The following is a 27,504-nucleotide window of genomic DNA, read 5'->3' as shown; positions in this document are numbered from 1 at the left end:
GCGCAGAATGTGATTCAAATCTTCAGCTCTGGGGAAAAGGATCCGGGGGGGGCGGTTACGTACTTAAAGCAATGCAAAATATCCTCTCCAGCAATCAAACTTCCATTACCTTGCGACCCACAAGACCTTATTACAGTACAGTGTATACCTACTCAGTCCACCCACACAGCGATACCCCACTGGGTCACAGCCTTTAGCTCCTGATATGCTGTGGCCCCTGGCTTCAAGGATGCTCAAGGCGAAAGTATCCTTGAAGCGTGTCAAAACCAATGCCACAGTCCACATGCGCAATACAGAGACAGACGGTGCTGGCAACAGGAGGTAACCCTGCTCTGACACAATCCTGTTTCTAAACTTTTAACATAGTACGTATCCACACAGTGGACTAGATGAGGAATTCCTCTGTTGTTTTTGTTGTCATTTGTTGCCAAAGCCATACAAGATGCAGACAACTTTCACATTGTAAGTACCGTACAAGTGCAACAAAACTAAAACAAACATTTCTTTTTTCTTTTTTTTACTCCCCAAGAGAAGCATAAATATTTTACAGAAGATAACAGCGGTCTCGTTATTTACAAGATATAATAAATGTCTTGACAACTCACAATAACTGTTTCTGTGTTCTGAGGGCTAGGGAGTAACAGAGATAGATAAGAATGGAGAGAGAGAGATATGGAGAGGACTTAATTACAATCTTTTAACAGTTTAGTTGAGAGGACACTGCACACACCCATTTGTGTTGTCATATGAAGTGAAAAAGGTTTTTCCCATGACAGTGGCAGACTACACATACACTGTAGCAGGCTCTTATAGGGGAGAGTGAGGAGAAGGAAGAGACAAATACACAAACATGCTGACAACCAGATAGGCAGTAGTTTCGATAACACACACAAAGAATAGAACTCTTACTAGTTCAAAACGAGAGTACTAGAAAGCTTTTATCCAGCTATGCATTCAAAATTGCATGGAAATTAAATGAGTGACATAAGAGGTCCTCCTAACAGCAATGTACAAGCCCAAGTGTTATCCCCTAGCTTCTGATGAGCTAAATTCTGCATAGTGGCCAACTTCCCCATCTCATCTCCCATTCTCAGAAGCACTCAGTAAAAGCCTCTCCTGTAGGGGCAGATGGAAAAGATTTAAAGGGTGAGAGGACTATGACTGACAGCGACTTAACTCTCTCTCTAGCCCAGTGATCCAGGAGAATGATGCCTAAGGGGAATTAGCTGTACCTTTACAGACAGCACAAATTCTCCCAAAACGTACCGGTAAATAGATAGGTCTATCACCCTCTCAAAGAAAAGAGCAAGGTTGGGGGGGTTGTGCATTATGACTAGAGCTAGGCATTCTGGGAGCTGAAGGAGAGTGGTGGGGGAAGAGGAGGTAACTAGGAATCATTGTCTCTCCTTACGGAAAGAAAGTGAAAACAGAGCGAGTAATAATGGAATAATCTGAAGGAACGCCCCCGTGTCTGATCTGAAAAGCATGTTAATGTGTTGCATTTGAACAGACAATACACACTAGCCATGGCATACATAACAAAACAGAGGGAGGAAAGTCAAGATTAGGAGAGCAAAAATTCCCACATTAGTGGTGTGTATGCACATGTGTATATTGGAGCCTTGCCACAGAGAGAGAATCAGAGCTAACAGAGAAGTTGGTGGGCCATGTTGTATTGGAGTATTCGCTCAGTAGTGAGAGGCTCTTCTTGCTGTTCGAGAGGCTGGGGGTGGGGTGTCGAGGTTCAGGGGGAGTGGCTTAGAGTGGCAGCTGGAAGGAGATGTCCACATGAGCCTCCTGAGCCAACGACACAATCTCAGAAAGCTTTACAACCTGAGAGTGAGAAAGAGGATAGTTTAACACAAGCACAGAGCTAAACAGTAGCAGGGAACAATATGAGTTGTCTCATTTCAAAACAAACAAAAAAACTAACAAAGCTAAAAAGGTTTTGATTGCGAGGGGCTGTAATTTCCATGAGGTGGTCATGCCAAGCTGCCACTGTGCTGGCTCACTGATGCTCATCTCTGGAGTAGATCACTCCAAAAACAAGGGAGAGAGATGGTGGGAGTCAGTGAGAGCCCTAAGCCAGACTAGAGGTTGAGGGAGAGTGAGGGGAGAGATAAGAGGAAGGGGGCCTCTGCTCTGATTCAATGCCACTGCTGTTAGCTCCGCCAGAAATCAAAGCTATAAAACTCAGGCTGTGTCACTTCAGCCAGGCAGGATGGCGATGAGCTGCATTTAAACTGTCACTATACCCTGACAGTTCCAATGGACACACACACTACCCTGTTGATGCCCCTTGTCTCAAACACACCCCATTACTCTGGACCCTCACAAACAAAGCTTGACATTCCTTAGTTTCCACATTCACATAGACCAACTGTACCAAACACACAACACCCAAGGTGCTTAGAGGGGCTGAAGGGGGTAGAGAAAGGGAGAGAGGTGTGTGTCTCACCATTCTAGCGGCCTCGTCCAGATCGTCACAGGCCAGGAGCTTCAGTGGGCTAGCAGCGATCAAAGCTTTGGCATCGTCCACTCTAGATCCTGAAACACAGCAGAGCAGCAGTCTCTCTTCAGCCTCTATCTTTTCCAAAGCTCTTTGGTTCTCTTTTATATAGCTTTTAATCTGCAATTTCATCATTTCAGTCCTATTATATTGTGGCAGGTATCCTAGCAGTTGAAAGCATTGGTCGCTGATTTGAATCCCTGAGCCGACTAGGTAAAGAAAATCTGTCAATGTGGTCTTGAGCAAGGCACTTAACTCTAATTGCTCATGTAAGTCGCTGATAGCGTTTGTTATAAATGTGGTCTAGATTACATTTCATATTAGAGTAGGCGATCATCATTGATAAGGACATTTTGCAGAAAGTAGAAAGAGCCTCAATACATGCAAGGCATTGAACATTACATACGGTTCCCCAACTGGTTTTATTTCATCATAATAAATCATATAAAAGACTAAAAACAGGAAATCGGCTACAAGTGATTTTCATTTAGGAAATCTGTTCCTAAGTATTTCCTCGCATAATAAAGGAGATGTGATTGTATAAAAATGTAAGGAAGGTTAAATATTACATCTGTACATCACCTCTTGCGGTCCATTAACAGTCTACAAATTATTTGTAAAACATCCATTCAAGAAAAATGAAAAAAATTCTAGTTGATGATCCCTGGGCTAAATGACTGGAAAAAATAGCTCAAGACGACATACAGTAAAATAGAAGTCTATGATTTGTTTGTGAAGGCAATCATTTTAGTCCAATTACATTTAGTTTAACTGAGTGACCGAGTTCTGTATAAATACACACAATCTATTTGAGTACATCTGGAATAAATCTGAGAGCTACAGGGTCCCACGGCACAGGTTGTGTGTGGAAGTAGTAGAAGAGCCAAATCCTGACAGGCAGCTTGCTCTTTGACCTTTAAAAAGGCCCCGCTCCAATGTTGCCCTGGTGTCACCCCTTCCTTCTCTCCCGGCCCACTGTGTGTGTGTCACTGGGTGACCCGTGACAAAATGTCAGTGCAGTAGCCGATGACTCCATGAGGGAGGTCAGTCTCACCTTGTAACCGTACCACAATGGGGATCTTCAGGTCCAAGTCTGTAACAGCCATGATGATGCCCTGAGCAATGATGTCACACCTCATGATGCCACCGAAGATGTTCACCAGGATGGCCTGCACCTGAGGACCACAAACAGAGATGTTGACCATGAAAACATGACTGAAGATATTGACCGTAGAAACAAGACAAAACCAACCAATCACAAAGCATGATCACAAATCCATAAAGGACCATTAACAACCAAAACCTAAAAATCATATAGCATCAACAGAATCATAAGCATCAACATTACCCAAAAATCTACTACCAGAGAGCTTTTAACCATCTATCAAACATCACACCTCAGGCTATGTAAACTAGCATGTGTACGCCCATAGGTGTTCCCTTAAGTCATCCCCCATTTAAAATCTCCCAGATAAATGTCACCCCATAGCTTCCACCAGTATTAAACCTCACCCCCAGAATGGGCCCTCCTACAGGTATCTCCAGACATGTCTGTCAAGACACACCTACTAGGGGATGCGTCTACTGAAAAGTTTCCTTATACATTTGAAGTCAGATGTTTACATACACCTTAGCCAAATACATTTAAACTCCGTTTTTCACAATTCCTGACATTTAATCCTAGTAAGAATTCCCTGTTTTACATCAGTTAGGATTACCACTATTATAAGAATGTGAAATGTAAGAATAATATTAGAGACAATGATTTATTTCAGCTTTTATTTCTTTCATCACATTCCCAGTGGGTCAGACGTTTACGTACACTCAATTCGTATTTGGTAGCATTGCCTTGAAAATTGTTTAACTTGGGTCAAATGTTTGGGTAGCCTTCCACAAGCTCCCCACAATAAGTTGGGTGAATTTTGGCCCATTCCTCCTGACAGAACTGGTGTAACTGAGTCAGATTTGTAGGCCTCCTTGCTCACACACACTTTTTCAGTTCTGCCCACAAATTGTCTTTAGGATTGAGGTCAGGGCTTTGTGAAGGCCACTCCAATTCCTTGACTTTGTTGTCCTTAAGCCATTTTGCCACAACTTTGGAAGTATGCTTGGGGTCATTTCCCATTTGGAAGACCCATTTGAGACCAAGCTTTAACTTTCTGACTGACGTCTTGAGATGTTGCTTCAATATATCCACATAATTTTCCTTCCTCATGATGCCATTTATTTTGTGACGTGCACCAGTCCCTCCTGCAGCAAAGCACCCCCACAACATGATGCTGCCACCCCCGTGCTTCACGGTTGGGATGGTGTTCTTTGGCTTGCAATCCTCCCCCTTTTTCCTCCAAACATAACGATGATCATTATGGCCAAACAGTTCTATTTTTGTTTCATCAGACCAGAGGACATTTCTCCAAAAAGTACGATCTTTGTCCCCATGTGCAGTTGCAAACCGTTGTCTGGCTTTTTTATGGTGGTTTTGGATCAGTGGCTTCTTCCTTGCTGAGCGGCCTTTCAGGTTATGTCGATATAGGATTCGTTTTACTGTGTATATAGATACTTTTGTACCGGTTTCCTCCAGCATCTTCACAAGGTCCTTTGCTGTTGTTCTGGGATTGATTTGCACTTTTCGCACCAAAGTACGTTCATCTCTAGGAGACAGAACACGTCTCCTTCCTGAGTAGTATGACGGCTGCGTGGTCCCATAGTGTTTATACTTGCGTGCTATTGTTTGTACAGATGAACGTGGTACCTTCAGGCGTCTGGAAATTTCTCCCAAGGATGAACCAGACTTGTGGAGGTCTACAATTTTTTCTGAGGTCTTGGCTGATTTCTTTTGATTTTCCCATGATGTCAAGCAAAGAGGCACTGAGTTTGAAGGTTGTCATTGAAATACATCCACAGGTACACCTCCAATTGACTCAAATGATGTCAATTAGCCAATCAGAAGCTTCTAAAGCCATGACATAATTTTCTGGAATTTTCCAAGCTGTTTAAAAGGCACAGTCAACTTAGTGTATTTAAACTTCTGACCCACTGGAATTGTGATACAGTGAATTATAAGTGAAATAATCTGTCTGTAAACAATTGTTGTAAAAATTACTTGTGTCATGCACAAAGTAGATGTCCTAACCGACTTGCCAAAAGTATAGTTTGTTAACAAGAAATTTGTGGAGTGGTTGAAAAACGACTCCAACCTAAGTGTATGTAAACTTCCGACTTCAACTGTATAACCATGACCTTCCTGAAGGTCCAAACACCAGGAATTCGTAATTAATCCCTACCACTACCCCCATCAAAACATCATTAGTATAAGTTGCAGGCTGCTCATGATCCTGATACCCAGCCATCTCATTCCAGTTGAGGTCAGGGGTTAGAAGTCAGGGTGAAGGCCTGTGGGATACGTGACATGTCTGTGCCTGCTTGTGCCACAGTGAATACCTACTGCAGCTTAATGGTTCTTCAATGACCACCAGAGATGAGAAATGCTAGTTACAGTGACAAGTGTCCCCCACTCTCAGTCCTTACCTTCCTGTCGGAGGTGATAAGTTTGAAGGCCTCCATCACCTGGTGGGCTGTAGCTCCGCCCCCCACATCCAGGAAGTTGGCGGGCGTGCCACCATGCAGCTTGATGATGTCCATGGTGGCCATGGCAAGACCAGCCCCGTTTACTGCACACGCACACAGTGTATAGAATGAATACACAAATAACAGTAGTGATAGAAATATTTTGTTACTACAGTGAACCAAAGCTAGGTGTGTGGTGCAGTGAACCAGTGGTGGGTGTGTTGTGGCACTCACCCAGACAGCCGATGGATCCGTCCAGTCCGATGTAGTTGAGGTCAGCCTTGGCTGCCTGTCGGTCCCTGGCATCCTCCTGGGTCCAGTCCTGCATGTCAAACACCTTCTTCTGGCGATACGCCGCGTTGGAGTCAAAGTTGATCTTGGCGTCCATGCACATCACTGTCAGAGGAACACAAGAGAAAGAGGCTGAGCCAAAGATGGCTGACATCATCATTGGACGACAAAAACAATGACCCTGTAACTTCATTACGACACAGCCAGAGGCAGATATCCGTTTATACTTTGAGGGAACTTTTTGTTATGCCTGGTCCAAGGTGACATAGCTTTACTGTGTAACATTTGTTGGCTGTACTGTACATGTCAAGGATGAATCTGGGTTCAGTGGGTTGAGGTATAGATAAGATAGACAGACAACTACATGGCCATACAGTACATGCTCGTCGAACATCTCATTACAAAATCATGGGCAATAATATGGAGTTAGTCCCCCCTTTTCTGCTATAACAGCTTCCCCTCTTCTGGGAAGGCTTTCCAATAGATGTTGGAACATTGCTACAGAGACTTGTTTCAATTCAGCCACAAGACCATTAGTAAAGTCGGGCACTGATGATTAGGCCCTCGCAGTCGGCGTTCCAATTCATCCCAAAGGCGTTCAATGGGGTTGAGGTCAGGGCTTTGTGCAGGCCAGTCAAGTTCTTCCACACCGATCTTAATAAACAATTTCTATATGGACGTCACTAAGTGCACGGGTGCATTGTCATGCTGAAACAGGAAAGTGCCTTCCCCAAACTGTTGCAACAAAGTTGGAAGCACAGAATCGTCTAGAATGGCATTGATTGCTGTAGCATTAAGAACTCCCTTCACTGGAACTAAGGGGCCTAGCCCGATCCAGCCCCAGACCATTATTCCTCCTCCACCAAACTTTACAGTTGACACTATGCATTGGGGCAGGTAGTGTTCTCCTGTCATGCGCCAAACCCAGATTAATCTGTTGGACTACCAGTTAGTGAAGCGTGATTCATCACTCCAGAGAACGCATTTCCACGGCTCCAGAGTCCAATGGCAGCGAGCTTTACACCATTCCAGCCAACGCTTGTTATTGCGCATGGTGATCTTAGGCTTGTGTGCGGCTGCTCGGCCATGGAAACCTATTTCATGAAGCTCCTGACGAAAAGTTCTTGTGCTGACATTGCTTCCAGAGGCAGTTTGGAACTCGGCAGTGAGTGTCCCGTTCTGCGAGTTTGTGTGGCCTACCACTTTGCGGCAGAGCCGTTGTTGCTCCTAGATGTTTCCACTTCACAATAATAGCACTTACAGTTGACCGGGGCAGCTCTAGCAGGGCAGAAATTTTACAAACTGACTTGTTGGAAAGGTGGCATCCTATGATGGTGCCAAATTGAAAGTCACTGAGCTCTTCAGTACGGGCCATTCTACTGCAAATGTTTGTCTATGGCATATCTGTGTGCTTGATTTTATACACCTGTCAGCAACGGGTGTCCCTGAAATAGCCAAAACCACTAATTTGAAGTGGTGTACACATACACTCTATCACCAAAAGTATGGTTTACTGACGTAGTAGCGTCAAAGGGCCATCATTGGCAATTCCTGCTGTCAATCAACTCTTCTTGTAGGGTTGGTAAATTCAGTCCATAACCACAAAGTCCTTAGAAGTACATATAAGCACTTGAAAGCTTTTCACATTTCAAAGCTAAAATAGTGCCTCTTACTTGACCCTCATCAGCCCCCATACTCTGTCATATATGGCTATGGTGATGACAGTTGGTTGTGCAATAACACCCTCTCTTTCCTTCAGTACTATTGGGTTTAGCTGCCTAATTGGCCCATCACTTAAAAGTACTGCAATTCACACTGTGATTGTTCACTGGGAGTGCATTAGCGAGCATGATTGACAGTGAGTAATAGATCGACGGGAGAAGCCTCCAACCAAGATTTTAACACTGACTGGCAACGCTCTCACCCAGCACTTAACACTTGCGTGACAAACAACATCACTGGGAACGAAAAGCAAGCATGTGTGTGTACCCTGGCCAGAGGCGTCCTCCACCATGGGGTTGATCTCCAGCATGGAGGCATCGTACTTCATGAAGACGTTGTACAGCTTGATTATGTTAGCCGCTGCGTCGTCGATCAGAGCAGCAGGGAAGCCCATCTTCGTGGCAATCTGGAGAAAGAGAAAGCGGAGAGAGAAAATGTTAGAGACCGAAAAAATATATACTTTGGCAACACTAAGTAATGTATTCCCAGCTTGTAAAACACTTTGAATTCAATTGAAGGTGAGAGGACGTGAGGGAGAGGAGGAACAAAATACAATAAGAGGTAGAGTGAATGTGAGAGACAGGAGGTGTCAGTTCATGGAAACACTGCAGGCACATGTGACATGTAGTAAGTGAGATGGCATGTTGAATGAGCATCACAGACTGTATCAAAGTCAACCCTGACTTTGAAAGACATTGTGTGAGGGGATAACTAACATGATTCTGAGGCCTTTTGAGGCTTCTGGGGCCATTCTCTTGAGATAGAAACTCGAGACAAACCAAATATTAATATACAGTAAATGTTGCCACAAGTCATTTGTTTGAACGTGCTCCAAAATAGCTACAAATCAAGAGTTTGACACGCGCTTTGTCTTGTCTGACTAGGTATTTTTACAACCCGATCCCAACTGTACCGAAACAGCCTGTTCCATCTTGATTCCATCCATGATGTCGATTGGCTCCTTCACAATGGCGTCGGGATTCTCCGCCGCCACATCCTCAATGTTCACACCCCCCTGAGAGCTGCCAATCAACACGGGGCCCTGTTCAGAGGGAGGGTCCGATAGATTATTAGTACCAGTAATTTTACACCGTCATTGAGTGGCAAGTGGCAATCAAACTGAAACGGAGCAAATTAATAGAACATAATTCTCACAGCAATATCACAAATTTAACAAAAGATTGAATTGATCCATCGGTCATCAAGTTCTCAATGTACAAATGACCTCAACTAACCTGTATCCCCGCACATTGACTCGGTACCAGTACCCCTGTATATAGCCTCGTTATTGTTATTTTTTATTATTTTTTACTTTAGTTTACTTGGTAAATATTTTCTTAACTCTTCTTGAACTGCACTGTTGGTTAAGGGTTTGTAAGTAAGCATTTCACAGTAAGGTCTACACTTGTTGTAGTCGGCGCATGTGACAAATAAAGTTTGATTTGGAATGACAACTGGTATCTCTAACCTTTTGAGTGAAAAGACCAACTGCATACAGCAGGACAACCAAGTCCCATGGAGCACAAGCATTTCCAACATGTCCATACCCATGTCCTTTACCACTACACCATCTAGTGGTAACATCAACAACAACATTCTTAAATCAAGATTCACACAACTGACCAATCTGTCAAATATGACGGTGTCACCTGTTGTCACCTGAGAGGCGGAGAATGGCCTCACCTGGAAGGATCTCTCCATGGTGATGGCAAAGTAGTACTCCCTACGGGGGTACCTGCGCTCACAGATGAACACCTGGTTACAGATACGACCCTGCTCGCCTGTCTGCTTGGTGTACAGCTTACGGCCAATCATCTGAGAGGAGATGTCCCGGGCCTCCTCTGGCCTGTAAGAAAGGTGAAGAAGAATTGACATTGCCATGGTCAGACAGAGTAGAAATGGGTGCAGTTTGAAAGGAGATGTCTCTGACACTCACGAGTAAACAATCTTCACGCCTCCCTTCAGCCCTCCCTCGAATGTGCCTTTGCCTCGGCCTCCAGCCAACACCTGGGCCTTCACCACCAGATCCTTGGTGCCTGCGACACAGAGAGAGAGAGAGCGACAGTAACTGTTACAGATATGCCGGACATTCCACTTATACACAGAGATAATGTGTGTAACAAACTACACAAAACATTGTCAAACACTGTCTAACAACCATTTTAGCAGAAGCATGTACTCATAAGCCCCTAAATGACTAGACTGTTGCTGTCAAGTTAATCTGTATCCACCACCAAACAAACTGTGTTAGCAATGAGTACTTAGTGAATCGTTTAGTCCTACTCATTAGAAAAGTTTATGGTCATACGCACATCCTTAACTTAGGTGCTGGGCTAATAAAGAATACTAGTAAAGAACAAGAAGGCCCGCACACTGTTTATGCTCCCAATTCACCGCTTTGTTGACAATGTTTCCATCCAAAATGGATCTTCGTCAAGTCAAACAGACTTGTGCTCACATCCCAAAATATACACGTCACTATTCACCACTAAACACACTGGGTGTGGAAACATTTAACATCAATAGTCAATCATAATTAATCAGAGTTACATATGGTCATAAAGGATTATATACAGTTGAAGTCAGAGGTTTACATACACCTTAACCAAATAAATTTAAATTCAGTTTTTCACAATTACTGACATTTAATCATAGAAAAAAATTCCATGTCTTACGTCAGTTAGGATCACCACTTTATTTTAAGAATGTGAAATGTCGGAATAATATTAGAGAGAATGATTTATTTCAGCTTGTATTTCTTTCATCACATTCCCAGTGGGTCAGAAGTTTACATACACTCAATTAGTATTTGGTAGCATTGCCTTTAAATTGTTTATCTTGGGTCAAACGTTTCAGGTAGCCTTCCACAAGCTCCCCACAATAAGTTGGGTGAATTGTGGCCCATTCCTCCTGACAGAGCTGGTGTAACTGAGTCAGGTTTGTCGGCCTCCCTTCTCACACAAGCTTTTGCAGTTCTGCCCACACATTTTCTATAGGATTGGAGGTCAGGGCTTTGTGATGGTCACTCCAATACCTTGACTTTGTTGTCCTTAAGCCATTTTGCCACAACTTTGGAGGTATGCTTGGGGTCATTGTCCATTTGGAAGACCCATTTGCGACCAAGCTTTAACTTCCTGACTGATGTCTTGAGATGTTGCTTTTGTTGTTGCTTTTGCCATTTTTGAAGAGGACCAGTCGCTCCTGCAGCAAAGCACCCCCACAACATGATGCGGCCACCCCCGTTTTTCACGGTCGGAATGGTGTTCTTCGGTTTGCAATCCTCCCCCTTTTTCCTCCAAACATAACGATGGTCATTATGGCCAAACAGTTATATTTTTGTTTCATCAGACCAGAGGACATTTCTCAAAAAATTACAATCTTTGTCCCCATGTGCAGTTGCAAACCATAGTCTGGCTTTTTTATGGCGGTTTTGGAGCAGTGGCTTCTTCCTTGCTGAGCGGCCTTTCAGGTTATGTCAATATAGGACTCGTTTTACTGTGGATACTTTTGTACCGGTCCTGTTGTTCTGGGTTTGATTTGCTTTTCGCACCAAAGTACGTTCACATCTAGGAGACAGAACGTATCTCCTTCCTGAGCAGTATGACGGCTGCGTGGTCCCATTGTGATTATACTTGAGTACATGGTTTGTATAGATGAACGTGGTACCTTCAGATGTTTGGAAATTGCTCCCAAGGATGAAACAGACTTGTGGAGGGCTACAATTTTTTTTATGAAGTCTTGGCTGATTTCTTTTGACTTTCCCATGATGTCAAGCAAAGAAGCACTGAGTTTGAAGGTAGGCCTTGAAATACATCCACAGGTACACCTCCAATTGACTCAAATGATGTCAATTAGCCTTTCAGCAGCTTTTAAAGCCATGATATTTTCTGGAATTTACCAAGCTGTTTAAAGGCACAGTCAACTTAGTGTATGTTAACTTCTGACCCACTGGAATTCTGATACAGTGAATTATAAGTGAAATAATCTGTCTGTAAACAATTGTTGTGAAAATGACTTGTGTCATGCACAAAGTAGATGTCCTAACCGGCTATAGTTTGTTAACAAGAAATGTGTGGAGTGGTTGAAAAACGAGTTTTAATGACTGCAACCTAAGTGTACATAAACTTCCAACTTCAACTGTACATCATGGTGCGAACTACGGGGGTGCAAAGGGGGGGGGCTCAGCTCCCCTGAAATAATGCTAATCTAATCATTCTCCTATTTGTTTAAAATGCAGTGGGAAATATGTTTTACAGTGGGAAATAGGAAAATCTCCCAATGAAACGAACACCCCCAGCTCTCTGTCATGGTTTAAACCATTTATTTCTGTAGCGGCACTGTCCATCCATTAATGGGGGCGGCAGGTAGCCTGGTGGTTAGAGCGTTGGACTAGTAACCGAAAGGTTGCAAGATCAAATCCCTGAGCTGACGAGGTAAAAATCTGTCGTTCTGCCCCTGCACAAGGCAGTTAACCCACTGTTCCTAGGCCGTCAATGAAAATAAGAATTTGTTCTTAACTGACTTGCCTTGTTAAATAAAGGTCAAATAAATTTAAAAACGTTGAATTTCGGCTTTAGCTCCTTCATGCATAGATTTTCCTTTAAAGGCATACTTTAAAATTTGATAAAAATAGCCTTTATTCCAATGCATTCGATTTATCCGTTGATTTATCATTATTTGCTTTTGTCAGTCAGCTGTTTAGAGCGCTCATTGCTTTGTTTTTCAGGTCTACGCATTCTCTGTGACATCCGTGGCCAGAAGTAGTAGCATTTATTTAGAATCATTATTTTCTATCAATACTTGTTTTCTTTCCTGTATCAGCTGATGATGATTGATGATGTCACTAGACAATTAGTCTATAGCTAGACACCATTGCACATCCAATTAATCCAACAAGTTTACATTAATGAAAGTAGGCCTATAGTTAACTCTTTGGGTTAGAAGCATTCAATTTTGCAATGACATAGGCCTACATTATTTGGGATTTATGTGCCCATGAGAACGGTTTTCACAGCGAAACATTACATTTTACGTAGGCATAGTTTCATTTACAGTGCATTTTCAGAGATCTTCAAGACCCATAATTCGTACAGGGTTGATGTTCAATGTTGTAATTTAATTGTAATTTTCATGAAAATGCTTAATAATGACAAACACTCAAATGTCATTAATGTAAGGAAAGAAAGGTAGTATTTTATGTCACACAATCTGTGAACAAGCATTAACTCATGAATTATGGACAACTTTAGGGTGTAAAATGTGCTTTGATTCAACTCATTTAGGATACCTATTCTGCGTGTGTTCATGTGTTTAAAATTGCCTTGGCTGAGAGGATAGGCTACCGGCAGTGGTGTAGGCCTAGTGTAAGGTAAACGGCATTTACCCACCTTGAAAAAAAAATGCACTTGAAAGTAATGGGAGCATGGCCTTTTTCACTGCGACCAGCAATCGGAGTTCACCCACATATTTATTTTAACACGTAAATGTCTACCGGTAGGCCTATTTGAAGTTCATGGTAATACACATTGTAGACTAGTTTAGTAAGTTGACCTTGTGTATTGGAACATTGCTGTGGGGACTTGCTTCCATTCAGCCACAACAGCATTAGTGTGGTCAGACACTGATGTTGGGCGATTGGGCCTGGCTCACAGTCGGCGTTCCAATTCATCCCAAAGGTGTTCGATGGGGTTGAGGTCAGGGCTCTGTGCAGGCCAATCAAGTTCGTCCACACCGATCGACAAACCCTTTCCATATGGACCTCAACCCCAGATTCCTCATCCACCAAACTTTACAGTTGACACTATGCATTCGGGCAGGTAGCGTTCTCCTGTCATATGCCCAACCCAGATTTGTCCTTCAGACTTCATCACTCCAGAGAACGTGTTTCCACTGCTCCAGAGTCCAATGGAGCAGTGGAAATCGAATAGCGCGTAAAAATCGTCTGTCCTTGGTTGCAACACTCACTACCGAGTTCCAAACTGTCTCTGGAAGCAACGTCAGCACAAGAACTGTTCGTCGGGAGCTTCATGAAATGTGTTTCCATGGCCGAGCAGCCGCGCACAAGTCTAAGATCACCACGCGCAATGCCAAGTGTCGGCTGGAGTGGTGTAAAGCTCACTTCCATTGGACTCTTGAGCAGTGGAAACGTGTTCTCTGGTGCTTCACCATCTGGCAGTCTGTAATGGGAATTTGAATGTTGGTGCTTTTCTTGTAACTAATTTGTGTGTCCTATTTATGTAAACCAATCTCTGTGTTCATGCAAGTGGCTGACTGTACAAATCCTCACTTATCAATAGCCGCAATTTGGCAGTACGCCGAGACGTTGTTTTGAGAACAAACGAAAGTTATCAGTTTCAAGGTCTCAGCTTAGAGAGGAGAAGCCTTGTGAGGTGTTGGTCTGTCACATATTATGAAACCGTATTGGTCGGTCACATGAATGAAACAAAACGGTAATGATTAATGAATTATGCTAAATCATGCAAAAATAACTTGTCTGTGTATAGTTCTACATAAGACAACTGCTGAGTCTGCCCAGGCAGAGCTCCTGATTGACATGTGTACTATGGTGCATTGAGTTGGTTGGAACCTATCCAGCACGCTGACAAACAATGATTTATTTAAGACTGACTGAGTGTCTCTGTGTAAGAATTTTTTCACAACAAGTCGAACAGACGAATCTGGGTTTGGCGAATGCCAGGAGAACGCTTACTGCACCAATGCATAGTACCAACTGTAATGTTGGGAGGAGAAGGAACAATGGTCTGGGGCTGTTTTTCATGGTTTGGGCTAGGCCCCTTAGTTCCAGTCACGGGAAATCCTAACGCTACAGCATACAATGACATTCTATACGATTCTGTGCTTCCAACTTTGTGGCAACAGTTTGGGGAAGACCCTTTCCTGTTTCAGCATGACAATTCTCCCGTCCACAAAGCGAGATCGGTGTGGAAGAACTTGACTGGCCTGCACAGAGCCCTGACCTCAACCCCATTGAACACCTTTGGCATGAATTGGAACACAGACTGTGAGCCAGGCCTAATCGCCCAACATCATTGCCCGAGCTCACTAATGCTGTTGTGGCTTAATGGAAGCAAGTCCCCGCAGCAATGTTCAAATATCTAGTAGAAAGCCTTCCCAGAATAGCGAAGGCTATTATAGCAGCAAAGGGAGGACCAACTCCATATTAATGCCCATGATTTTGGAATGAGATGTTCAATGAGCAGTTGTCCACATACTTTTGGTCATGTAGTGTACCTCTGATTATGATTAAGCAGTGGTGTAAAATACTTTAAAGTGCTACTTTAGTAGTTTTTTGGGGCATCTGTACTTTACTATTAATATTTTTTACAACTTTTACTTCACTACATTCCTAAAGACAATATTGTGCTTTTTACTCTACATTTTCCTTGACACCCAAAAGTACTCGTTACATTTTGAATGCTTAGCTGGACAGAAAATTGTCTAATTCACACACTTATCAAGAGAACATCCCTGGTCATCCCTACTGCCTCTGATCTGGCAGACTCACAAAACACACGTCTGAGTGTTGGAGTGTACCCCTGGCTATCCGTAAATAAAAATAAATAAAAAATGAATTGTACCTACTTGTCTGCTTAATATTTGTAATTAGAAATGTTTAATACTTTAACTTTTGATACTTAAGTACATTTTTGTCATTACATTTACTTTTGATAGTTAAGTATATATAAAACCAAATACTTAGACTTTTACTCAAGTAGTATTTTACTGGGTGACTTTCACTTTAGTCATTTTCTATTTTTATCTTTACTTTAAATGAAGTATGACAATTGGGTACTTTTTCCACCACCGTGATTGACTATGCGCAAAAGTGAATTATAGTACATTTTTTCCACACCCACCATATGTAATGTGCGTAATGGTCATGTGAGGTGAAATGTGTATATTTTGGATATGAGCACTCAGTGAACCATCCCTAGATATCGTTAGCAGTCATAGCTCGTAAGCTAAAAAATATACAAAAAATATATATAAGTTGGGGACAGCCCTAAACTGCACTGTCTTATATAGCTGTGACGATACCAGTATAGCAATATTTTTTTACATGGAAAAAGTGAAAACACGAAGCAGACCAAACTCTTTGGTCCTTTAAAAACCTGCAGTACGTAAAATATTGTGTGCTACAGTTTTGAAAATAAATGTGACCGTGGATGACAGACAACATTAGGGCTGTTTTCCTAAAGAAGTCAAATCCACTTTGTGTTTTGTTTCCATGCCACGACACTAACGAGTACTGCGATCCTGGTATCGTCCCGGCCCTACTGTCTTTTGAACTCTTATGAGGTATTATGAACCTCCAGTCATTCTATCGGAGCTCTCAGTATAGCACTACGATGATACTGGGGCATCCCTAGATTACAGTATACATCCCACTCTCTGACCATACCTGACTCAGTCAAACATCAAAGAAGACTGGTTAGTTAATGCATACAGACTCACTACTACCTGGTCTGACATAATATAGGCCTACTGTCAATTCAAAGTGTTTATCCCCAATTTACTCTACTGCAATTTATTTGCCCACATCCTATTAGGCTATAGATTACCAATCTCCTTGGCAACAGAGTAGGCCTCATCGGGTGAGCTGGCCACCTTGCCCTCAGGCACACAGACGCCAGCCTCTTTGAGCAGACCGATGCTCATGTACTCATGCAGGGAGAGGTTCCTCTGCTGCTGCTGCAGGTGAGGGGACTGCTGCTGAGGCCCAAGCAGGCCAGAGGAACCACCCAGCACCTTGAGGGAGTATAGTGAGAAGGGGATAGAGGAGAGAGAAAGTGATGTAGGGAGGAGGGTACATTAACACTAGTGAAGCAGTGAAATTACAGTACCTACTCATGTCAGGGAGAGTACATCGTCTGTGCAAGGACACAATGAGAACTGTTACATCCATACAAAAGAGGGCACACACAGATACACACAACACAAATGTGGAGTAACGTGTGTGTCAATAGTGGAAGTTTGCGGATATGAAAGAGGAATACATCAAACATGTCATTTGGGCGTCAATTGAATCGACACCAAAAACGTTTTTCGAATGTATAAAGGCCCACTAACTCTTATAAATCGGACAGTTAGCTAGCTGGCTATTGTAGCTAACCTATTTAGCTAAATCTCAGATGCCGACAGCCTCGATGTCGCATAGCCTCCATTCATCCCGTTCTGACGTCGGCGCTTTGGTGTTGGAGGTCACTGTGTTTAGAACTATGTGAGCGGAAAATCTCTTGTTAGCAAACGCAAATCCCTGAACCCCCAAAATGGCTCCTCTTTTAATACATTTAGTTGTTTATGAATACATTAATTTTGCCATCGCTAGCAAGTGAAAGTAACTAGCTAGATAGTGAGATAAACGTGAGCAATGTCTAGGTAGCTAGCATAGCCAGTTTCCTAGCAGCCTCAATGGCTAATGTCAAATATGACCCTGTCTCTTTTTGGGGAATTTTGGACGTCGAAGATGGGGCAGCAAAAAAGTAATCACAGCTACAGGCAGCCGGATTTCGTTCCTTTTTTTCCCAACGCACACTTACCTTGGATGCAGTGGTAAGTGTCGATCTGGCCACAGAATTTCTCAGGCTAGCCGAAAATCGGCCACAAATCAGGGACGCCGCCATGTTTCCTTCCCTGAAGCAAACGATAAATTGGGCGCATGCGTAGTAAACCAAGTGCCCCTTACACAGGATTGGTGCACATCCCATGGTCTTTACAATTTGAAGACAAGGCTATAAATAAATACATATGGTCAAGTCAACTCCACATTGCGCATACTTACAACTATACAATTTCCTGTCAAATGGTATCAAGGATATCAGCACCACACAAAGTATTTACTCAAGTTGTATTTATTTACAAGCCTGGAAAAAAACTACAATATATACAGCCTTATTTACACATGGAGCAACAAGTCAGTCAATTAATATGCAGTTTTTCAATATAAAGAATATAAGGTGTGCTTGATGAATCTTGCCTGAAATAAGCAGTTTTTACTTTTGAAAAAAAAAAAAAAAAACTTAACTCGGGTAAGTGCACCAACAATTCCAAAATTCACTCCTGGTGACATGTTTTCAGCAATAGCAGAGATGATAAGGAGCACTTGGGTTCGAATCAGCAACAACATTTTTATTTTTATGAAATACTGTTATATTCTTTCCTACACAAAGGTACATGTACTTTTCAACACTATTCCCCATTGCCAGCCTAAAAAAACAGCAAAGAAACAAATAAAGGGGAACCTGATAGACAACGAAATGAATATGTCTGTTATCAGTCACGTAGTACCAGACATTTCCCTGGGGTGTATTCCTTAGTCGGATTCCATTGCACAACGCTTTGTCTGTTGCAAAACATTTTGCAAAATGTCAATAGAAACATTTGTTTTCATTGCAAACCGTTTTCCATTACCGAATCTGACTAATGAATACACCCCTGAACTGATACAGTGGACTTGAGAGCTGGTGATATTACATTGGGGATCACAGATAGTGTTGTGCAAATGTTTCATCAACAAGCCGGTAATAGAGAGGGTCAGAGAAAAACAAGACCGTGAGATGAGTATCTCTCAATATTCTCTGGATTCTATGTAGTTGTTTGCTATATCGGATAGCTAACCCTGTATCAACTGATGCTTATCGTAAATGTTATGGGTGTGATGGATAGCTGGATAGCTGGCTCTACGAGGTACTGGGTGTGTCCAATTCCCAAATCAGAGTCAGATATACACACACAGATGGGCAGACAGAGACAGACACACACACACTTAGTCCGAGTCGCTGCTGCTGCTAGATGAGTCTGTAGACATGGCCTCCACGTCGTCCTCGTTCTCCTTGTTGTGGCCGGGGGGCTCCAGCCCAAAGTCATTGCCATGGTGAGGGGGGAGCATGCCCACTGAGACATCTGATGATTGCCAGGGGTACTGGGGGGTGAGCACATCTGATGAAGGGAGGGAAGAAAGAGTAATTAAACAATGATAGGGTTAGTATTACAGTATATTTCACAGAAACATATCAAAACACACAGATCCTAGGAGAAGACAAAAACAGTTGATTCCATTTGTCGAAGGAGGAACCACACAAACCGAAAGCATACCTGGCAATCTCCCAGCTGCCAGTGCATCTCCAGGGAGGTGTCCATTCACACCATTGGTTGGCAGGTTGCTCATGTGACCCAACAATCCACTGCGCATCTCCAGGTCAGTGGGGTAAGGTCTACGCGGATCACCTTTTATAAGGAATATGCCATGAAGTTGATTGAAGAGTAATTACAGCAGTATTGTGAATGCAAGTGACGGCTATGACAGAGACTGAGATTCAAATATTCCCCATCAGTACTGAGAAGAATTTCCAGTCTGGAGAGAAGGAACATGCAAGGGAAGGAGGGGGCTGTGGGGGTGGGGGTTGAAAAATAGAGGGCATCGAAGACCGCATAACAGAAGCTCAAATAGTTAACAGGACATACCTGGTACCCAGTTGAGAGGGGCACAGACTGCATTGCTGGCACTGATCCTGTGGGCATATTTGATGATCTCTTCTGAGGAGATGCTCCCTGAAAGACAACAGTACTTTTAGTTTCATGTATTATCTTTGGTAGTATTTATCATAAAGTTCTCCGGCTATTCAGATGAATGCTGTGAAAATCAGGCTCACCTTTTTTGGCCTTATCAATAGATTTCAGTTTCTCCTTTGCTTGGTATACAGCAGTCGCCTAGAAGAGAGGTTTGGGTAAAAAGGTTAGGTTGAATCAAAGTCAGAAACAAAGTGCTGTTTTGTTCCAATTGCATGTTATTAAAATGTGACCCATTTTATAGTCTATTTAGGATTTCTCATTTGTCCTCAGCTCTGCTGTACTCACCAGTATATGTTCAGCCTCCTTCAGCTGTTTCTGGAGCTGCTGGATGTCGCAGTCTCTCTTCTCCACCTCCTTCTCCAGGACCTGCATCTCCTGGTGCACCTTGCCCTGCTCATGGGCCACCCTCATCAGCTCCTGGAACTCTTTGTCTCTCTGTACCAGCAGCTCCAGGATCTGCCCACAGCAAAACACATCCATTTAGACTTCTGACATCTATTGCATGCACATTGCAATGTATAGACTACTATTGAGTCAGAGTTGTATGGAGAAAAGGCAGACTCAAAAACCTATTTCACAATACATGTAAATAAGAACTACATTTTAGTGGTATAGTGTACATTTAATTCTGTGACTATTGTAGACATTGCTACATTTAAAAAAAAAAGGTATAGGCGAGTTAGTTGACATCACGAAAACGATGCGCACGCTTCAATGGGGCAGAAGTCTGTGTGCTGTTGTGATTCTGGATGGCCAGATGGCTACTTCTTGTCATTGTTGCTAGCTATGTGGGGAATCATAAGTGGCTTGTTTCAGCTAGTTTCATCCTGTTCTTGATACCATGTCTTGTTTTGACTGATGTCACATCTATGTTAATATGGCTCAAATTCATTAGCTAACCCACAACTGTAACAATGTATTTCATAGACAACAAGTGCTTATTGTGCAAATGTATTTGTTTTCAATAAACATTGGAGATGAAATATAGTTTACATGTTGTCAACAATCTTAGCCAACCTTGTCTTTTTTTCTAAACAACCAACCTGTCTATATAGCGAACGCATTGTACAGTTTTATGTTGAATCAGATGCCTGTTACTAGCCCTTGATCCTGACTCTCAGTTCCATTACATTACACATAAGAGTCATGACGGCATCTGATTGGGGGAGTTTAAGACCCCCAACGCTCGGTCTGAACATTAACATGCATCGCTTGCGATACAGTTTTGAAAGCATAAATCATATCAGCGAGGAATACATTTTTTCACTCCAAAATTTTTTGGGGGTTCGCACCGGCTGAAAGTTGACTGCATTCGATTTGGAACTGGGCTGCCTCCTGGCATGAGCCAGGTGCTCCGTTCAAAGCCCAGGGCAATGTCGGCTTAAAACAAAAGTGACGTAATTAAGCACGTGTAGTACAAAGTAAGATTGTGTTTTCACATGCAAAAGTGATTGTTTTTGATTAAAAAAATGCTTTAAATCTGCATTCCCAATGAAAACTAATTAGAAAATAAACATTTGTTTTATGGAACAGATATGACAGAGCGGTGCAGATTACTGTTCAATTTGACAAGGGGGCGCCCCCCCTCCCAAATGTAAACTACATGGCTAAAAGTACGTGGACACATTCCATCGAACATCCCATTACAAAATCATGGGCATTAACATGGAGTTGGTCCCCCCCTGTGCTGCTATAACAGCCTCAACTCTTCTGGGAAGGCTTTCCATTAAATTTTGGAACATTGCTGTGGGGATTTGCTTCCATTCAGCCAAAAGAGCATTAGTGAGGTCTGACTCTGTTGGACGATTAGGCCTGGCTCGCAGTCTGCGTTCCAATTCATCCCAAAGGCGTTCAATGGGGTTGAGGTCAGGGCTCTGTGCAGGCCAGTCAAGTTCTTCCACACCGATCTCAACAGACCATTTCTGTATGGACCTCGCTTGTGCACTGGGGCATTGTCATGCTTAAACAGGAATGGGCCTTCCCCAAACTGTTGCCACAAAGTAGGAAGGACATAATAGTCTAGAATGTCATTGTATGCTGTAGCGTTAAGATTTCCCTTCACTGGAACTAAGGGGCCTAGCCCGAACTATGAAAAACAGCCCCAGACCATTATTCCTCCTCCAGAATGTACAGTTGGCACTATGCATTAGGGCAGGTAGCGTTCTCCTGGCAGCCGCCAAACCCAGATTCATTCGTCGGACTGCCAGATGGTGAAGCGTGATTCATCACTCCAGAGAAAGCGTTTCCACTGCTCAAGAGTCCAATAGCGGCGAGCTTTACACCAATCTAGCAGATGCTTGGCATTGAGCATCTTAGGCCTGTGTGTGGCTGATCAGCCATGGAAACTAATTTCATGAAGCTCCCGACTGTTACGTTCCCCAGTTTCTGTGTTGTAGCTTTTGTATTAGAGTGTGTGTGTGTGTTTCAGGAGATAGCTTCCTGAGTTCTCCCCAACCAGCTGATTGGTCGACTCAATGGCTAATTGATGATTGGAGAGCTGACCCCGCCCCCTCGTCAAGAAGCAGCTGACTCTAATCACTATTGCAACCTGAAGCCAGTGTTTTGAGAGCGAGAGAGGCTGAGATCCTTGCTGGAGATAGTGTGGTATGTAATGTGTTTGTTGCTTTGTCAAAGTTTCTTTAGTGGCCTGAGTTAGTTTCCTCAGTTTTGTTATAAAGTGTTTGTGAAATTGTTAATAATTATTCTGTTTCATTTGTTCTCAGGGGGGAAGGCACTTAGGGAGTGCTTAGGCAAGAGGCCCGCGGGCATACATATACCCGTAGTATATTCAATGTCTAGGCACACTAGGTAAGACCTGGGCGGACCACCCCCTGTATTTTGGTTAGGGCACCAGGTGGTGCTAAGATAGGTAAGTAGTGGGTAGGCAGGTTAGATAGGAGAGGGGGAAGCTTTGATATTTACTTTCTTTGCTTTGGTTCCGTCCAGCCCCTTTTCCCCATATTACCGTTTAAGGAAATAAATCCTAGTAAACAGTAAATTCTGACTTTTGTCATCCTTACTCGCACCTAAAGTCCATACCTCTTTCACTTCACGGGGAGTTGAGTTGTAGCAGGGTGTTGCGTTCCCTCTTCTCAGAGGCGTGCGTAACACCGACAAACAGTTCTTGTGGTGACGTTGCGTCCAGAGGCAGTTTGGAACTTGCTAGTGAGTGTTGCAACCGAGGACAGACGATTTTACACGCTAAAGCACTCAGCGGTCCCATTCTGTGAGCTTGTGTGGCCTACCACATCGAGGCTGAGCCGTTGTTGCTCATAGATGTTTCCACTTCACAATAAAAGCACTTACAGTTGACCAGGGCAGAAATTTGACAGACTGACTTGTTGGAAAGATGGCATCCTATGACGGTGCCACATTGAAAGTCACTGAGCTCTTCAGTAAGGCCATTCTACTTCCAATGTTTGTCTATGGAGATAGCATGGCTGTGTGCTCGATTGTATACACCTGTCAGCAATGGGTGTGGCTGAAATAGCCGAATCCACTAATTTGAAGGGGTGTCCACATTAGAGGTCGACCGATTATGATTTTTCTACGCCGATACCGATTATTGGAGGACCAAAAAAGCCGATACCGATTAATCGGATGATTTTTTTTTATTTTTTTTTGTAATAATGACAATTACAACAATACTGAATGAACACTTATTTTAACTTAATATAATACGTCAATACAATCAATTTAGCCTCAAATAAATAATGAAACATGTTCAATTTGGTTTAACTAATGCAAAAACAAAGTGTTGGAGAAGAAAGTAAAAGTGCAATATGTGCCATGTAAGAAAGCTAACGTTTAAGTTCCTTGCTCAGAACATATGAAAGCTGGTGGTTCCTTTTAACATGAGTCTTCAATATTTCCAGGTAAGAAGTTTTAGGTTGTAGTTATTATAGGAATTATAGGACTATTTCTCTCTGTACAATTTGTATTTCATATCTTTGACTATTGGATGTTCTTATAGGCACTTTAGTATTGTCAGTGTAACAGTATAGCTTCCATCCCTCTCCTCGCCGCTACCTGGGCTCGAACCAGGAACACATCGACAACAGCCACCCTCGAAGCAGCGTTACCCATGCAGAGCAAGGGGAACAACTACTCCAAGTCTCAGAGCGAATGACGTTTGAAACGCTACTAGCGCGCACCCCGCTAACTAGCTAGCCATTTCACATCGGTTACACCAGCCTAATCTCGGGAGTTGATAGGCTTGAAGTCATAAACAGCGCAATGCTTGAAGCATTGCGAAGAGCTGCTGGCAAAACGCACGAAAGTGCTGTTTGAATGAATGCTTACGAGCCTGCTGGTGCCTACCATTGCTCAGTCAGACTGCTCTATCAAATCATAGACTTTATTATAACATAACACACAGAAATACCAGCCTTACTATGGTCAAATCCGGAAACTATAATTTTGAAAACAAAACGTTGATTCTTTCAGTGAAATACGGAACCGTTCCGTATTTTATCTAACGGGTGGCATCCATAAGTCTAAATATTCCTGTTACATTGCACAACCTTCAATGTTATGTCATAATTACGCAAAATTCTGGCAAATTAGTTCGCAATGAGCCAGGCGGCCCAGACTGTTGCATATACCCTGACTCTGCGTGCAATGAACGCAAGAGAAGTGACACAATTTCACCTGGTTAATATTGCCTGCTAACCAGGATTTCCTTTAGCTAAATATGCAGGTTTAAAAATATATACTGCTGATTTTAAGAAGGGCATTGATGCAACGACAGTCCTTTTTCGCGAATGCGCACTGCATCGATTATATGCAACGCAGGACACGCTAGATAAACTAGTAATATCATCAACCATGTGTAGTTATAACTAGTGATTATGATTGATTGATTGTTTTTTATAAGATAAGTTTAATGCTAGCTAGCAATTTACCTTGGCTGCTTACTGCATTTGCGTAACAGGCGGGCTCCTCGTGAGGCAGGTGGTTAGAGCGTTGGACTAGTTAACCGTAAGATTGCAAGATTGAATCCCTAAGCTGACAAGGTAAACATCTGTGGTTCTGCCCCTGAACAAGGCAGTTAACCCACCGTTCCTAGGCCGTCATTGAAAATAAGAATGTGTTCTTAACTGACTTGCCTAGTTGAATAAAGGTGTAAAAAAATATTTATTTTTTTATTTATTTTTAAAATCGGCAAAATCGACGTCCAAAATTACCGATTGTTATAAAAACTTGTTATCGGCCCTAATTAATCGTCCATTCCGATTAATCGGTCGACCTCTAGTCCACATACTTTTTGACATGTAGTGTGTTTGAGAGACAACAAGTACATTTACATTTACATTTAAGTCATTTAGCAGACGCTCTTATCCAGAGCGACTTACAAATTGGAAAGTTCATACATATTCACCCTGGTCCCCCCGTGGGAATTGAACCCTGGTCCCCCCGTGGGAATTGAACCCACAACCCTGGCGTTGCAAGCGCCATGCTCTACCAACTGAGCCACACGGGACCGCTCACAAAGTACCCATTGTGCAAATGTATTTATGTTTTCAATAAACATTGGAGACTAAATATAGTTTACATGTTGTCAATCTAAGCCAAATTTGTCTGTTATGCCCCGTAGTTGCACACGTGTCGGTTTTGTTGCTAAACAACCAACCTGTCTATATATTTAACACGTTATGCAGTTTTATGCTAAATCAGATGCCTGTTACCAGCCCTTGAAGTGACCGGGCATTGCCCAGTGTACCCTGGGCCAGATTAATCAAACCCCCTCGGTGTTAGTGCTTTTTTACAGAAAACAGACAGAAGACAGAGTGAACAATCTGTGCTAATTAGACATCTGCGTCTACGAACGTGTGTAAACTGGAAGACACGTGTTGTTACTGAAAAATACTGTTATAACAGTGTACAGTAAGTGTGTATTTTGCATTTGTGAAATAGTTCTTACGTGATATGAAAGTAAAGGGATTTATGTTTCTAGAACCGTACCAAAATTGATTCACGTTTAGATTATTTGGCTGTTTTGGTTTCCAAAGCAAATTTGCCTTTAAACAGAATATCTAAGGTCCTACGGAGTAACGTTAAGCTCCTTTAGTCCATTATTGGGTTAGCCTGTTACCTGAGTGTCCTCGCCTCCTTGAGGGAGTTTTTGGCTCCTTGACAGTGCAAGCATCTCTATCAATTCCCTGAAATATGAGTAATATTGGGTTTAGTTTCTATGCATGATAATGAAGAGAAAAGAGAACTTCTCAGTTTGAAAGACAATACTTGACAGAGAAAATGACCAGATAATAAATTACTGCCAATCAGTTACTTGAACATTGCGTTTGCAAAGATGAGTTAATATAATCCTCCTGACCATCCATTCGGACCTGGTCTCAGAGCATTTCTTATTATTCTGTACGTATCGCAGATATATGGTTACTTAAGGTAAAAATGAAAGGTGGGCGATTGTCGGCCGTAATACGCAAATGTCTAGCAACCGAAATGAGAGTTTGAATCTCATCACGGGCAACTTTAGCCTTTTAGCACCTTTTCAACTTCATACTACTTTAACTACTTAGCATGTTTACTAACCCTTCCCATAATCCAGCTAGCATTAGCCACCTAGCTAGAATTTGTAACATATGTTTTGCAAATTCCGAACATATTGTACATTTCTCAAATACGTTAAATATTGTACATTTTGCAAATGTATGTACATTTTGCAAATTCATAAAATAATACGAACTATAGTTTGTAACATATCATAAATGGGTGATGGACATCCACATATTAATACATAACATAAGAAACGTAACATATACAATATAGAGTGTTTCGAATTTACTTACAGAATAATCCAACATACTCTGAAACCAGGTTGTCAATTCAATAAATCCAACCCATTTATAAATGCCTACGTTTCTGGGATCGGTTTCCCACAAGCATCTTAAGGCTAAATTAATCTTAGAATCCTAAACTGAATTTAGCCTTAAAATGTTACTATGGTTCTAAAATGAACTTAGTCTTTAAATGATTTTGGGAAACCGGACCCTGTTCTGAGTGTACAACCACAGATAGAATATTGAGACAGATATTTCACTGGATGTATAAATTTGAAGCATCCGCTTGACGTTTCCCCTCACCTCCAAATATGGTAGTGAGAGGAAGCCCAATGGCGGGCAGTGGGAGAAGATGGAACGAGATAGATTTTGGCCGACGTCGATTAATCATTTGATCTCAATACAGTTCTCTGTTCTCAAAACTAGAATCTGTTATAAACAGAGTGGACCAAGGTTTGTAGACTTTACCCTTTGCAAAAGTTTTTGTTTGTTTGGTTGTTTTTTTTAAATCTAGTTGTTTAAGAGTTAATGCACACGCGTAATTCACAGTAGGCGTTCCCTAACGGAAATATGCAGATGACGCTAGAACGCGCCAATAGGATCTCACTAACTCGTGCTGGCTCTTGACCCTTCCTTACCTATTATGCCCACTAATGGCTCATTTGTTCCCATTGGAAACGACATGCTGTGCTCTCTTGGTTTAGTTATAAAAATCTTTGGTTCTACTCAGGTCGCTAACAATACACTCAGAAGAAGAAACGTAGGCAAAGGCATTTTTGAATTAGCGACAAACTAGATCATTTGAAAGGCTGTTAAGATAACAATTATTAAAGGGTGAGAAAATAATAATTTCGTACCTGGATAACACCTCTAAATCGTCCAGTACCAATAATAACCGCTCTTTTGTAGATTTGTCAGCCACCGCCATGGTTGTTGCCACGCCACTGCGCATGACAGGAAATTGAGCTAATATTTTGTTGTCTGGAAAGAAAGCTTGCTAGCGACGGTTCTCGCCCTCTGTTG

General features: G+C 42.4%; 2 protein-coding genes across 2 annotated transcripts; both read right to left on the bottom strand.

The window, feature by feature from the left end:
* Positions 1–500: 500 nt before the first annotated feature.
* On the bottom strand, positions 501–17,772 carry LOC129820910 (succinate--CoA ligase [ADP-forming] subunit beta, mitochondrial). The gene is made up of 11 exons (XM_055878016.1): positions 17,650–17,772; positions 16,672–16,858; positions 10,026–10,125; positions 9,773–9,935; positions 9,003–9,131; positions 8,357–8,495; positions 6,311–6,472; positions 6,038–6,180; positions 3,564–3,684; positions 2,459–2,547; positions 501–1,833 (listed from the first exon to the last, which is right to left on the bottom strand). The coding sequence occupies exons 1-11, from the start codon at positions 17,731–17,733 to the stop codon at positions 1,759–1,761; spliced, it is 1,392 nt and encodes a 463-aa protein (XP_055733991.1). The 5' UTR covers positions 17,734–17,772; the 3' UTR covers positions 501–1,758.
* Positions 17,773–17,945: 173 nt separating this feature from the next.
* Positions 17,946–27,489, bottom strand: LOC129820912 (mediator of RNA polymerase II transcription subunit 4). The gene is made up of 7 exons (XM_055878018.1): positions 27,339–27,489; positions 25,776–25,842; positions 19,967–20,137; positions 19,762–19,819; positions 19,574–19,660; positions 19,205–19,336; positions 17,946–19,048 (listed from the first exon to the last, which is right to left on the bottom strand). Exons 1-7 carry the CDS (start codon positions 27,431–27,433, stop codon positions 18,876–18,878), a joined length of 783 nt encoding a protein of 260 aa, XP_055733993.1. The 5' UTR covers positions 27,434–27,489; the 3' UTR covers positions 17,946–18,875.
* Positions 27,490–27,504: the final 15 nt, after the last annotated feature.

This window comes from Salvelinus fontinalis, chromosome 23 (assembly GCF_029448725.1).
Source record: "Salvelinus fontinalis isolate EN_2023a chromosome 23, ASM2944872v1, whole genome shotgun sequence".
NCBI classification, from domain to species: Eukaryota; Metazoa; Chordata; class Actinopteri; order Salmoniformes; family Salmonidae; genus Salvelinus; species Salvelinus fontinalis.
Note: the sequence above shows the minus strand (reverse complement) of the source record. Positions and strands in the feature narration are given on the sequence as shown.

Bases quoted from the DNA above. Each gene is read 5' to 3' on its own strand.
- LOC129820912 (XM_055878018.1), bottom strand. From the start codon at position 27,433: ATGCGCAGTGGCGTGGCAACAACCATGGCGGTGGCTGACAAATCTACA. The intron at 25,843-27,338 runs GTACGAAATTAT...CTCATATTTCAG, and splicing joins GATTTAGAGGTGTTATCCAG to GGAATTGATAGAGATGCTTG. The intron at 19,661-19,761 runs GTGAGCCTGATT...GTTGTCTTTCAG, and splicing joins TATTGATAAGGCCAAAAAAG to GGAGCATCTCCTCAGAAGAG.
- LOC129820910 (XM_055878016.1), bottom strand. From the start codon at position 17,733: ATGGCGGCGTCCCTGATTTGTGGCCGATTTTCGGCTAGCCTGAGAAAT. The intron at 9,936-10,025 runs GTGAGTGTCAGA...CCTTTCTTACAG, and splicing joins GGCGTGAAGATTGTTTACTC to GCCAGAGGAGGCCCGGGACA. The intron at 1,834-2,458 runs GTGAGACACACA...TCTCACTCTCAG, and splicing joins TGGACGAGGCCGCTAGAATG to GTTGTAAAGCTTTCTGAGAT.